This window comes from Gavialis gangeticus, unplaced genomic scaffold, assembly GCF_001723915.1.
Source record: "Gavialis gangeticus isolate Ggan-Ray unplaced genomic scaffold, GavGan_comp1, whole genome shotgun sequence".
In the NCBI taxonomy this organism is placed as follows: domain Eukaryota; kingdom Metazoa; phylum Chordata; order Crocodylia; family Gavialidae; genus Gavialis; species Gavialis gangeticus.
The window spans coordinates 48421186-48435831 of NW_017729006.1; the positions used below are offsets into that span (position 1 = coordinate 48421186).

Sequence of the window (14646 nt, forward strand, 5' to 3'; positions counted from 1 at the left end):
TACTAATAGATATCTGTGGTTACACTGTGAGGCAAAAAACAGTTACCTTTGAATAGTGTGGCATATAAATAAATATATATACATATAGATTCATAAACCTACAGTATAAGTAATGAATGCTCTACAAAAAACAGGTGAGAGAGAAGTTTCTTGTGAAGGGAGGAACCATACTTTTAGGATGCTAAAGTAATTGTCTAAGAGTTGTGTTTTTTAAGACTAGAAAGACCATTTGAATTGTTTAACTTCCTGTGTCAAGATCTGTTTTTAACTGTGTCCTGTTATTTATCATGATAACTCCTGGAAGCCTCCTTAGCTAGGAGCTTTACAAATGGAGAGTGTAGCAGGTTGGCACCCCAGGGGTGGCCATAAAACCCTGGAGGCCCCCCAAAATTCCCTTTCTGCCTGGTCACTCTGGGAACAGTCTCTCTTTCGCTCGCCCACTGCACGTTGATGTATTTTATGGTTCTAAAAGGAAGCCTGCCCCAGGGCTTCCCAGACCTGGTCTTGTTCTAATGACCACCTGGTAGCTGTGGTCCTTTGCTTTATGGGCTAATTGCATGGCTCCATGCCCCACCTACACCATGCCCCATACCTCATAGATGGCATCATAGTAGACATTTTTTTGTCACATGCCTACAATCATGCAGCCCTCCTCTGAGCCCTCAGACCCTTGGTCTGTCATACAGCCTCCTTGTGGGCCCTCAGACCTCTCAGCCAGCCCCTCTCCGGTCTCACTCTTGACCTCTGTCTGTCCTGCCAGAGCCTTTGGTCTCTCACATGGATGTGGATAACCTTGAGAGGGTCTAGAGGAAGGCTACTTGTATAGTTAGGGGCCTACAGGTAAGGTCCTATGAGGAGAGATTGAGGGATCTGGATCTCTTCAGCCTGTGCAAGAAAAGGCTGAGAGGTGATTTTGTGGCCATCTACAAAATCATCGGGTAGGGGACAGCAAGGAATAGGAGATACTCTGTTTACCAGGGCGCCCCTTGGGGTAACTAGAAACAGTGACCACAAACTGACAGAGAACAGATTTAGACTGGACATCGGGAAGAACTTTACGGTGAGGGTTACCAGAATCTGGAATGGGCTTCCAAGGCAGGTGGTGCTTTCCCCTACCGTGGGAATGTTTAAGAAGAGAGTGGACCAGCACCTGGCTGGGGTCATCTAACCCCAGCGCTCTTTCCTGCCCAGGGCAGAGGGTTGGACTTGATGATCTAGTGAGGTCCCTTTCAACACTAAATATTGCTGGGCTGCTGGACCCTTCTGTTTCCACTGCCCTATTCCCAGCCCCTGCCAGGCCACTGGACCATCTGGTCCTGCTCTTGTTATTATTTTGGGGTGTGCTCCCTTAGCCTTTCCCCCCTAAGGTGTAACCCGCAAGTCAGTAGAAACTAGGGTTTTAGGGCACCACAGACTCGCCCTTTGGGGTTTGGCCCTGGTGGCACTTTCTAGGGGCTGCTCTGCCATGAGCAGTCACACCACTGTGACCCCAAACCCCAGTAGGGTACAGTTTTTGGTTATACCCAGGATTAGCTTAAGCCCTGATCTCCGTCCCCAGAGCCATGCTGTCCCTGGCCAACGATTCTAGCTACAAGCTCCTTGGCCCCTTGCTGGTGTCACTACTCTGGGCTCCCTTGGCCCAAGCTCTCTCTTTCTAAGCCTTGATCTTACTGGCTCTCATATGGCCCCCTTCTGGGCTCAGCTCTCTTTCCTCTAGGTTACCTCTGGGCCTGGCTCTTCTACCTCTGGGCCCTCTGGTCTCAGCACTGTCTCAGACCCTCCTCTACATCTGATGGGTCTGTCACAGCCATCCTCATTTTGGGCTTCAGATTCTCTGACCCCTTCCTCTCTGGCAGTGGCCCCACCTGGACCTTTGGCTTGTCCCAAGACCTGGCCCCACCTGGGTCAGATGACTCCTGGCCACCCCAAGTGCCCTGCCACAGTGAGTAAGAGAGTGCCTGTCCCAAATCTTAGCATATAAGTAGACAAGAAAGACTCAAGAGTTCAGAAGAAGGATATAATGAAAAGGGTAGTCTTCATGTATTATAAAAGGTCAATGTTTGTGTGGGAGGGGTGAATTTTTGTGTGGGATTTTGTTGGGATGGAATAAAGCAGAGACAAAGAAAGGGTCTGTTTCAGGGAGTGGAAGACAAGGAAATAGAAGGGGAGAAGAAGGTGGCAAGTGAGATAGAAACAGTTTAACAAGATGTGTATATTTAGAGGGGAAAGCACATCGAGGAAAAAAGGATGGGAAAGTAGTTGGATCCAGTAGCTGAATCTTCTTGAGGGAGAAGACAGGATAAAGGCACACCTTAAAGACTAACTGAATCCAGCTTTCCTTCTGCCTACCTTTCCTTCTGCCTGACTTCAGACTAACAGAGCTAACTACCTCTCTCTGCATCTTCAGGGAGGGAGATAATGTGAAGAGTGAAAGTTGTACAAAGCAGTTGGGCACCGGTGCTTGATTCTGCTTCTGAAACTTTTGATGGTATCTTTCTTAAGTGTTGCTATCAAAAGCTCATATGACTAGGAGTGTAGTGAGTCTGTAAGTATAGGTACAATTGCCCAGAAAGTTGTCTAACATCTCTTCCAACTATGTGGCCAATTCAGTAGATGTTGCTTGTTTCTCTAAATGTTTATGGATGAAGACATTCTTTAATAGGAAATAATAATAAAGGTGACAGACAACTTGGATTTGAGGAAGTTGCTTTTTTATAGCAGATGAACTAGTTGGCCTGTAACGAATTCATCTAATCCCTTAGCGGAACTATTCCAGGCTACCCATGGACCGTAAATAAAAGAAATGTACTGGAGCATATTTGTGCAAACACTGAATGAAAAATTGATTGTAAGGTGGCAACCCAGCAGGCCCTGTTGTGCAAGCTGCATGTAGCACAGTTAAGATATACCATAAAATCTTTAAAAAGGCAAGTATAGATGTATTCAAATCTAACACAGTTTTTTTACTGTAATGCCTTCAGAGGAGTCACAGGTATTCTTTACATGTTTGATGCATTCAAATTTTCTAGAATGTACTAAAATGCATTGTTCAGTTCAGGAATACTGATGTTTTCTTCCAGGAATATGTGTGATTATCAGAAGCAATCTATTCATACTCTGAATAACTAATTCAGTTGGCAATTTTACTGTAAACTGCATGAGTAAATAGTTGTTGACTTAAAGCTTATGAGGGTGGAAGGTAAAATACATTATTTTTACCCTCAAAATTAATATCGTCAAAAATATAGTTAGAAATATAGGGCCTATACTGCATATTAATTAGGAGAACTGCCTCTACTTAAAATTCAGGCTGTGAAACGGTAGATTAGTTTTGTTTGTTATGCTGTTGTACCCATTAGAATTTTTCTTTGTAGTACCCTAGAGAACTGTATCAGTTTAGCACTGGAGGCATGTTGCATATGTAAATGAGAAGTGATGATTGAAGATTTTTTTAAGTTGCAAACCTCGGGATTTAAAAATAAATCCAAACATGAAATTATGTGTAAGGCTTGAATTTTTTAATTTTAAATACTTGAATATTTAATATCTTGTTCTTAGAGCATCTCTATCTTTTAAGGCAGATTAAAATGGCACTTAAGGCAAGGAAGTCCTGTGGTTATATCGGGATAATATATCCCCTCAATTTAAAGAACCTCCTCAAACTAAAGAAAGAGTTTTCAAGTCAATGTGTTAAATGAGTTGTCTGTTTTTAAAATGGACCCTTTTGGACACTTTTGGGTAAGTTGGGCCTTCTTTTAAATAATAACTCCTCTACTCAATTCTGGATTATACCAACATATAATCATATGCTAATATACATGTATTAAGGTTTTTGAACCTAGTTATAAATTGTCTGGCCTACATTATGAAGATTGTCAAGAAATAATTTAGATTTTGAACCATAAAAATATAATTAAAAAAATTCTAGTCATGTAGCTGGCTGAGGAAAAACTTGAACCAAGTGTAATGAGATTTGTGCTATCAACCTGAATCTTAAATAGCTCTGAGGCTTGAACTGCTCCTTTTATATAAGTAGGTTAACTTGGAAATTTGGTGATAGCTTAAATGGAAGCTTCACTGAAAGTTTTTCTGCTGATCATCTTGTCAGCTAATATGACAGTTTAATGTAGCGGTGTTCATGGAACCATGTCATCTGGCCTGCGGGGCTCCGCATGGGTCTGCAAATTTAGTGGTGGGGGAGGGATGGCAATTAATGCTGCCAGTGCTCTTGCACCATCAATTTTCAAGTCCTGCTGGCCAGATGAAATGCCCTGGTCCTCGGGGCCAAAAGTCTGGGTACCACTGATGTAATAGGAGGATAAAGGACTTAATAATTTAGTAAAACAGTATCTTTGATAAATGACTATGGAGTCATTCTGGAGTCTCTAACGCTCTGTTAACAATTGCATTAAAAATACAACTTTTCTGATTTACAGAAGAATTATAGACTACCCCTTCCAAACACGCAAGACTTCCTCTTTGAAGAAAGATGAGATGAAGTTGAAAAAGTTAAGTTGAAAGCAAGCAGGCAATAGCATGAGTTAGGGGCATTTGAAAATTACCCCTTTTTTGTTTTTTCTGTAGCATAGAACTTTGTTTTGAATCCTTCAGGAAGAAAGCTCTCTGAAACCTAAGAGACAAAACCAAATTTATAGATAACCTGCATCTTTAATATTGAAATTATTTTAAAAGTTTCATGATGTCAGTTCTGTGTGAACTCTTTCCATGACTTCTGTATGACTTGAGGTGATGGAGAATGCATAGTGAACCATTATTTGCATAGTGAGTCCTCAGAGGAGAGCCAAAAAAACACTTTTAAAAAAAAAAGAAAAGCTACAGAAGAATCAGACATATAATTTAGCACTTCATTAGTTGACTTGTAATCAAGGAATTGCTCTGGGATTTGTCTTCTGGATCTTGAGAAATTTGCAGAAGTTTTTCTCTGGCAGAATTCATGAAGTTTGCAGAATTCATCTCCTAAAGTACATATGGTAGGACTGCCATCCTAAAGGCTTTGATAAACCATCTTGCAAGGTTTTGTCAAACCCTTTTGCTGCCTCATGCAAATATAAGAACTGCTGTAATGGATAAATCCCAAGTTCAAATACCTCAGCCCATTCTTCAGCTGTCAATTATTTGTAATGGAAACCATGTGTGTGCCCAAGAAGCTTGTGTTGGGATGGCTTGCTTTGAAATCTTTTCATTTTAATTTGACTAGTTAAAAATAAACCTTCCTGGATAAGTCTCGGAATCTGGAAGTGAGCAGCCATGGAAAAGCTTTGCAGAGCCACTTATTCCAACTCAACTGTGTTTCTCTGCCAGATTATCCATTGCAAGTATTTTATTTCTCAGACACGGTTATTTTCTTTTCATCAGGAATACATCTTTAAATGGTCTAAACATTTCATGAGAATCTCTTACTTTTTCGGTTGTTTTTCCCTTTTCATTCACTATATGCTCATTTATTTGCTGTATTCTAGTGCATTAGAGACACCTGGTGGTTTTGCCCCTATCATCATTATTCTTACAATTTTGCTTTTAATTGTGTAGGGGTGTGTGCGCGTGCATGTATTCTAGTTACCTTACTAGTTGTGGAAAGAATTTAGTAAGTTATAACTCCCAGGGTTGTTTCTGTAGGTATGTTTTCCACATTCCAGCCTGTATGTGTGGTAGTTGATTTTTCTGAAGGACTGAATATTTTACTAGTGTGTCAGGACTCTCTTTGATGAATAGCATCCGGGCCTGCTGCTGACTTGTTCTTCCTGAACTCATTGGTGACTTCCTTTAATAACTCAGCCCTTGAAAGTGCTTCATCTTCATTATGTGAAAAAAATAAAGTAGAACTCATTTTATCTCCTCACAGTCCTTTGTGTTTAGGGATGATACAGAGGAATTGTTTTTCTACTTTATAGTCTTGCTGTCTTCAGTCATGATTGCATTTAAAGCCTATTGGTTCAGCAGTTGCACAGATTCTTTTTGTAGCCTTCTTGCATAGAGTCCTAAAGTCTCAGTTTCCTTGCATATTGTGTTCCGTAATTTAGGTTCCTTTTAGCTGAGCTAGGGTTAAATTTCCATTTTCTGATGCTGGTTTAGTTTGAATACAATCTTTTAATCTTTCTGTTTAGTCTCATTGGTTTACTACTTGCAATTTGAGTCTTTTGTTTAGGGTATCAGGCTTTAAACTTTTGTAGATGAGGAGATGCAGAAAGAAGAAAGGGTATATCCTATTTCACTTGTCCAATGGCATAAATTGGCTGGGATGATCTAGCTGGGAATGGTCCTGCTTTGAGCATAGAATAGGACTAGATGACGTCCTGAGGTCCCTTTAACCCTAATATTCTGTGATTCTTTGATAAATGCCATTTTTGGCACTTAGGCACATTTTGCAGTGCTGTTTCAGGTGCAGCATGGATTCACAAGCATCCACCTAGCTATTGCATATGCTCAGTAACGCTGAGTAGGTACATAGTGCCTGGAAGTCCTGAAATTGTAGCTTGGCAAATCCCCCTACCTTGCATGTGAGATGCCTGAGAGGAGGAGGAAGGTGGTCCTCCCACGTTTTGGTCAAGGGCCATGTGACATTTGGACATCCAGGGGCCACATGCTATACTGACCTATGGGTTGTCTGGGTTGCTTGTCCTCCTGCAATGTGGGCAGCCTAGCTCCCCTCTGCCATGCTTACAACATGGGCAGCATGACCCCCTCCTGCCACACTGTCCTCAGGAGCAGGGAGCTGGAAACCAAAGCTGGAGGAGGGAGGGGGAACCTGAAGACCCCGGCCATTGCAGCAGCAGCAGGGGGGAGTGGTGGCCAGGCAGGACCTCAAAGGCCGTATGTCAAACCCTTGTGGACTGCCTGTAGCCTGTGCTTCTCAAGTTGGACAGCCCCGTTTTAGCTCAATAGCCTAGTGCGGTGGTGGGCAGTCTTTGATGGTGCCACAAGATAAACCCTGCCCCCTGGATGCTGCTCTGATCCCTTCCCATCAGAGGTGTATCTAAATAGTTGTACCCTAGGGCACTGGAATGGAGGCAGTGTGCCTTGAGCCCCCTACCCACGCAGAGCAGAGTGGGGGCAGGATGCTGCTTCAAGAGATGTTTCAGTGCCCTGTAACTACTGCAGTTTTGTATAGTAAATGAAGATCCAAAATCCTGAATTTAGCAGCTGCATGGCAAGGGAGGGGATAACGTGGTCCTTGACAGTGACACCTGATATTACCTCTTCCAGCAATGTCCTGCCCCCACTCTGCTCCATGCAGCTGGAGGCTCAAGCCTCCCTGCTTTTGTTCCAGCACCACCCTTTACCGAGTGCCTGGAGCTCCTGTGCCCCACACGGCAACTGAACATGCCAAGGTAGGGCACTTGCTCAGGAAAATGTGGGAGATCCAGGTTTTAGGCCAGGGTGGCAAAGTCTAGTTGGGCTGGATCCGACTTGCGTTGGACTTTATTATTTCCCAGCAGCCCATGTCACTGCAGCTGGTTCCCATGGAGCAGTAGGACATGACAGCATGGGGCTAGGGTTTACATGGAGACTGGCCCCAGCAGCTCTGACGGGTAATGCAGCTGGGCAGGTAGCTGCTCCAGGGCTGGGATCTTGCAGCAGTGACAGTGTGGTCCAGAGCTGCTGGCAGATAGTGGATTGATGCTTTGCCCCATTTCCAGACCATGCTGTCACCTCTGCAAAATCCCAGACTTGGCCATGGACCAGCTCTCTGCACCTGCCAGTGCTGCTAGGTCCTGTCTCCATGGACACTCTGGCCCTTTCTTCCATTTTGCCCACCCCTGTTCTAGGTCCTCTTAACCCAGTGCAGGTTTAACACACCTTTCTTGCTCCTCAGCACAGTGTCCTAATCAGTCCATTGGTTAGGTATTATCCAGTCCGCTCTCCAGCCTTGGTTTTGATGCTGGTTCCCTGGGTAATCAAGTGAGGGAGAAGAGGAGGAGATCAAGCTAGATTTGTATCTCAGCAAGGTGGATAGTGCTTTGGAAGAGAGTTGTAGTCTGGACCTTTGGCCCCAATGGCGTAGAAACTTTCTCAAAGCTCCTCATCTATTTTATCCAACGTCTGTCAAATGCAGAAGACAGTGGCTCAGTTTCAGAATTGCAAACTCTGCTTAAGTACCAAAACTGGCACTTCTGGCTGGGTAACTGCAGTTTAGGCAAGAGAAATGACATCTCTAAATGTCTATAAGCCTTAGGAGTACCAGTACCTAGACTTAGGGATACACTGGAGACCCAGTTAAGTATGTGCACCCTTCAGCCTTCAGATATTTGTAATGGAAAGCATTTGCATCTTAACAACAATTTCTGTTTCACATGCTTAACTTGAAAATTATTTTATGGAAATCACTCATTTTAAATAAGCTGCATAAAGCAGGGGTGGGCAAAATGCGGCCTGGGGGCTGGATGCGGCCTGCCAGGCCATTCTATCCGGCCTGTGGGGCCCCTAAAAAATTTAGAAAATTAATATTAATCTGCCCTGGGCTGCCTGTCATGTGGCCCTTGATGGCTTGCTGAAACTCAGTAAGCGGCCCCCTGCCCAAAATAATTGCCTGCCCCTGGCGTAAGGTATCTGAGTTAGAAAATAGTACAAAACTTCTGAAAGTGGACAATGTGTATACTCTATTTTTGTTATATTAACTGTTTCATGCTCATTCTTTTTTTTGGCTGAAGACCTCAGAATAATAAATTTTGCTACTTTAGCTGCAAAGATAGTTTCTAATAATTGTTCTTTTTTTTTCCTTTTTCCTCCTAGTACCAGTCTTAGCTTGTGGTGGTGATGACTGCAAAATTAATTTGTATGTACAACAGAATGGACAGGTAATTATTACTTTTGTCTCTTGTCTGGAATTAAATTAATTCTCATTCTCTCTCTCCCTCCCCCACTTCATTCTCTTTGTTGCTATTTTTTTCAACAACTTCTATAACTGTTTTCTTTCCAGAAATAGCTTTCGCATAAAACTAGCCTTATTTCCATTTTGTTCAGTCTTTTCTCAGGTATTTATGAAACATAGATACATGATGCTGATGTCAGATTCTATACATCTGGGAGTTTTTCATATTTCACTCTGAAAAGAAAACTTCCCTGTGAAATGGGTTAATTGAACATCCCTTTTCTTTAAGGGCTAAGCATATAGGTAGCAGATCACTTGCCAAATCTGTAAATGCTTCTCATAAATTTGATTTAAATTATTATGCTTTTCTAGAATTTATTTCCTGTGTAGTGTGTCCTCCTGAATGAACCTTTGAGGTACTTGACTGTCCACAAGGTCTCACATACTGTATGTGTACATATACATCCCAGGTCTTTTGTAACATGGAAGCATTTAACCTTTCCTTTTAGTGAACTACATATTATTCCAAAGGCAAAGTGACATGGCTGGGTGCCCAGTGTAGCTACCATACACAGGGCAGCCTCTGGTTATTGCTGCATGATCGTAATCGTGCAACAAAAACTGGATTTTTGTCTTCTTACAGGGTGGAGGGATGTGTGTATATGTAAATGCTATTCAGCCACCCTTTGAAAACTGCACTCCAACTTATATAAGGAATCTTCAAGTTTGCATCTTTGAATTCAGTGTCTGCAGAGCAGGAAAAAGAACACTTGGGATTTGAAACCAGTGATAAAACCTTGAAGCAAGGTGACTGTGATTGAGCAGCATGCAGAAAGCTTAGAGCATGCTTATGTGAATTCAGGACTTTTAAAAATTGGTTCTAGTTTGAGGCTGTAATAGGGAGCCAGAGGCCTCCCTGGTGCTTTAAGGAGAAAGCAGCCACAGAGTTCCTTGAGTGGAGGGAACCACTGCCTTGATGAAATGGCCGCAGGGGGATGGGAAGCAAGGGCTTGGAGACTTGCTTGGGCAGCAGGGGCACTACTGCAGCAGGTAGACCATTAGAAGAAACAGAAGCAGCTGTGCCAGGGCTAGTAAGCCACCTGACTGGAAGAAGGCAGGGCTTGAGAGATGCATAAGCCCAGGCCCTGAGCCAGAGCGGTCATTCTGGCTGTGCAGGCTACAGGGTAAAGAGCTCTGCAGGGAGACAGCTGTAGTTGAACAACTGGCTGGGATTCTGTTCTACCTAGGAGCTGCAAGTAAGAAACTGCGGTTATGTAGCCAGGGTCTTAGAGTTTGGTTATAGCTGGTGCGCGTATGTTTCTGTTTAAGTTTATACTGGAGGAGCAAGTTGTGGCTGTGGGGGAGGTCTGGAGGTCATGGAAGGTTGCCTGCTAGGGCACTCCGCATTTGGCATCCTAGCCTGAGTTAAGGACCAGAGGGCTAAGGGCTGGAGAGGCAAGCAGCCTGGCTTGGAATCAAGGACCAGAGGGCTGGGGCTCAGGACAGCAGACAGGCTGAAAAGGCCAAGACCTTAGAACTACACAGGCAGTAGAGACGGCCCGAGGCCGGGAGGGCTAAGGGTCAGAGCCCAAATGGGGCAATCAGGGGTTCAGAGCAAAGAGACAAGGGCCAGGGGCCAAGAGCCCAGGCTGAGTGAGATGGGCTAAGGGTCAGACAAGTCTGAGACTTGGAAGCTGGGCCAGAGAAAGTGGGCCTAGGCTGGCAGTCTACAGCAAAGAGTAACCAGTGGGCTAAAGCTAAGAGGACTGGTGCATGAATATGCAGTGATATCTGTGAGGCATAGGTGTGACTATGGGGGCAGCTGGAGGTCCTGAATAGACCATACAGCATCAGGTGCCCTGGGGGCACAGATGGGCCAGGAAGATACACTTAGCAAGAGGGGATAGGTTGGGACCAGCAGGATCTGAGATGGACCTGCTGGACACAGAACTGAAGAAGGCTTACCGTGGGACTTTTGGACAGCCTTCTTTTCTGTAATAAAATGTATTCAAACAAAGCCTGGCAGATGGGAGAAAAGGGAGAGTACTTAGATAGCCAGAGTGGGGCAGGAATTGTGTGGCTACCAGGGGACATCATGGCCACGCTTCAGGCTGTGGTCCTGTTACTTGGGCCCTTAAGGAGCTCCATTTTTAGGCTGCTTGCAGACTTAAAAAACCCCCCAAAACCCCCATGCTTTACCGGAAAAAGCAGTGCGTTATGGTGACCTGGCTCCGCAGCGTCTGTATAGATCGGGTGCTTCAGTGGAGCTTTTTGGAGCTTTTAGCTAAAGCTGATTCAATCAGCTATAGATAAAAGTGCCAAAAAACCTACCTAAAGCACCCGATCTATGCAAATGTTAAGTGAGCTGGGGTCCAGCTAATGTGCTGCCTCTTCTGGCCATGTGCTGGGCTCAGTGTGGGGGTGCTCTGAGTTAAAAGCAAAGCGCTGCTTTACTTTAATGTCTGTGAGCAGCCCTACTCATACACAATTTTGGGGTGACTTGAAAGCAGTTCTGTCGTTTAATTGCAAAGTGAAGGGGATTAAAATAAGTCCTAAGATGTGGTCATTCTTCCTACAGGAGCTCCAGAGGCAGAAATTGTGCTTTCTGTGTTCAGTGTCATGCTTGCTTTTCTGCTGGTAATGGAACAGTTTTCCAGAGGAATTTTGCTTTAATCTTCCTTCTGCCTAACAGGAAACCTGAACATTAAGTGGGTTATAAATGCCGTGGGGCTTCATCTCTAGCTAGATCAAACTTGCAAGCTTCTTTTGAAGTTTTAAAATAATTTATACGAGTGTGCCAGCACCTTAAATATGCTTATATGCAAAACAACTCCATCATTCAGGGAGGTGTTTCCTAATTATATTTTTAGAGCCCAAAGGGCATTCCCCACGTATGGACTTGTGCTGCAAATCACTGCTGGTTTTCTTTTTGGGGTGGAGGTAGGGGGAAGGGGGGTCATGGCAGTCTTGTTTTGGCAACACATACTAAAACTTTCTCTGTTACTTTTATTATTGGGCCAATAAATAGGGGGCCAGTAGGCTTGGCAGGGGACTTGGCATGTGGCAAGAGCAGCTGCGTCCTGTCTCTTAGTACTATTCATTCTTTTCAGTTGTGGGGAATGCTTTTTCACTCTGTCTGAGGCTGGTGTGCGCTGCATGTAGGTTGGACCTAGCACCATGGCTGCTCCATGTAGAACAAGGGGTCAGTCTCGATCCACTTCAGTAACCCACATCTGGCCCACAGCCCTAGAAGAGTTTAAAACCCTTGCTGTAGGGGAATCCTCCTTGCTTTTGTAATTGCAGCATCGGTGTGGGCTCTTTCCATTCATTAACTTTTTGCTTGTTCTGGTATTTCTGCTGTTTTCTTGGTCAGGGTATATATTATTGGAAAGAAATAATATGTCTCATCCTGGCCCTTTCAGTTGAACTTGGTATGAGAGAATTATCAGATTTTTGACCATAGCCTAGTAAAGACACTTCCACCTCTTCATTCAACAGAGACATTTTAGATTTGAACCCATTTCTCTCAGGTTCACTGAATAAAAAGAAACTCAAGAAGAATGGAGTGTAGGTTAGCAAGGGAAAGTTCAGTTGAAATCCTAGGAGGGCATTTGTGTCATACTTTAAGGAGAAATGAAAGCTCTTTGGCTTCAGATTCCTTTCAGTAGTTGAATCAGACTGTTCATTGGGATAGACTCTTTGAACTTTAAGACTTATTCCTAAAAGCAGCTAGGTTTTTAAAATTGAGAGGGCAGACTTCAAATCCGTGAAGATCCCATCCCAAGAATGAAAGGGTATAGAGAGAACTGTCTTTTACTTTCTTGAATCCTTGAAACGTGTTGATTTAGAATGATTGCTCCCAGGGAAGAAAATGTCTTTCAGTGAGCTCTTTCTGCATCAAAGCCGCAGTAGTAAGGCCTCTAAAGGGAAGCTGAAGAAAAGCAGAATATCTAAAAAGAAGTTTCAGCATTTCCATGAGGCTCTTGTTAATCAAAAAAGATCCAGTCTATCAGCACACAAAAATGAATGTGAGATTGGAGGCATGTTTGAATAAAGTGCTGGGGGAAAGCCAGTGAGGTAGTTGATTATATTTTTGAAGCTCATATGGCATTTAGCATTCTGAAGGTACTTTGTCAGAGTCACAAATAAGAAGCTATTAAAGAAGCTTTGGGTAGACATGGGGTCTTGAGTCAGAAACAGGCGATGGAAAGCAAAGATAAGGGTTAGTCATTTTTCATCCTGACAGAAGTTAACAGCAGAGTGCCTTAAGGTTTTGGCGTTTACTGTATTAACAATGTGGAAAAGAGGGTGAGTAGTGAGGTAGCAAAATTTGCTGGCAGCTTTAAGTTGGTCAGGACAAAGGGAGGACCATTAGCAACTTCTGAGGTACTTAAACCTGGTAAATGGGCAGCACAGCGGCAAATGTAGTTCAGTCTTGATGCTTGAAAAGTAACATGCGTTAGAGGGAAACAAATCAAAATACACATGCACCATGGAGTTCTAAATTTAGCTGCCTTGGCTCAAGAAAGGTACCTGGGCATAGCTATAGGCAGCTCAGTGAAAACTTGCTCAGTGCTCATCTGCAGTAAAAGATAAGTTTAGGATACATAAGTAATGTGATGGAGAATAATATTGAAAACACAGTGCCTTTTGTATATACCAGTGGCTTGTGTGCATGGTCTCATCTAGAATATTATGTGCAGTATTGGTCAACATTTTAAAACAAGTATTGCAGAACCGGAAGGGGTTTAGTGAAAAGTGACAAGAATGAACCTTTGGCAAAGCTTTTTCTCTGAAGGGAGATTGAAAGCATTGACATGGTTTATCTTAAGAAGGATTAGATGGGTATGACAGGTGATGGATCACATTAGATCTGTGATTCTTACACTTTTTAGATTCAAGGCACCCCTTCATAACTTGTGAGTTGAGTGGTACCCCTTTTCAAAAACCAATTTATTACAGTGCTTACTTCCTTGCAGGGGGGCTGGGTAGTGGGGGCAGTGTAGAATGACCAGGCAGGGACTGAGTCTGAGTATGTGCTTATCTTACCTCTACATCAGGGGAGTACATCAAGGGCTCAGCAAGCAACTGTTCACCAGGGCACCCTTGGGGAAAACCAGGAGTAATGACCACAAACTCCTGGAAGACCGCTTAAGGCTTAACACTAGGAAAAACTTCTTCACAGTTAGGGAGTCCAGACTATGGAATAAGCTCCCTCCAGAGGTGGTGCAATCATCTACCCCGGAAATCTTCAAGAGGAGGCTGGGTGGTCACCATGCTGCGGTCGCCTGACCCCAGTTGTCTTTTCTTTAGTGAAGGGGGCCTGGAACCAATGATCTTGCGAGGTCCCTTCCAGCCCCTTACTATTGATGAATCTATGAATAGTTTCATAGTTGTTACAGGATGTCTCTTCACGTCTGGCTTATCTACTCACACCTTCTGGCACCCCTTAAAGGATCTTGCAGCACCCCTGGGTGCACTGGTGCTTTGGTTGAGAATCACTGCTCTAGATATACCAGGTTCACTTGGTCTCCCTCTAAAGCTTCCACTTTTGCCAATGTTGTAGATAGGATACAGGCAGAGCTGACCTGAGTAGGGTGTGGGGCCTGGGGCAAAACCATGCGGGGCCCCGCTCCTGCTCCAATCCCATGGGCCCTAGACCTGAAGAAGCTGCCACCGCCATTGGCAGTGGCTGCAGCGTTGGCGGGGTGGGAGGGTAGTGAGCAGATGGATGCAGAGCTGCTGCTCTGCTCAGCTCCATGCTGCTGCTGCTCCACTTGGCTCTGTGGGGCCCCCTAAAGTGCAGGACCCAGGGC

General features: G+C 44.1%; 1 protein-coding gene across 2 annotated transcripts in view; it reads left to right on the forward strand.

Moving 5' to 3' along the window:
- Positions 1-14646, forward strand: part of ELP2 (elongator acetyltransferase complex subunit 2) — a 98324-nt gene that overhangs the window by 20277 nt on the left and 63401 nt on the right. The window contains exon 6 of one of the 2 annotated variants that reach the window (XM_019509190.1): positions 8752-8816. The exons of the other annotated variant lie outside the window; for it this stretch is intronic. Within the exon in view, the coding sequence (XP_019364735.1) occupies positions 8752-8816 (65 nt within the window). The remainder of the gene's footprint in view (positions 1-8751; positions 8817-14646) is intronic. 2 annotated transcript variants of the gene reach the window in all.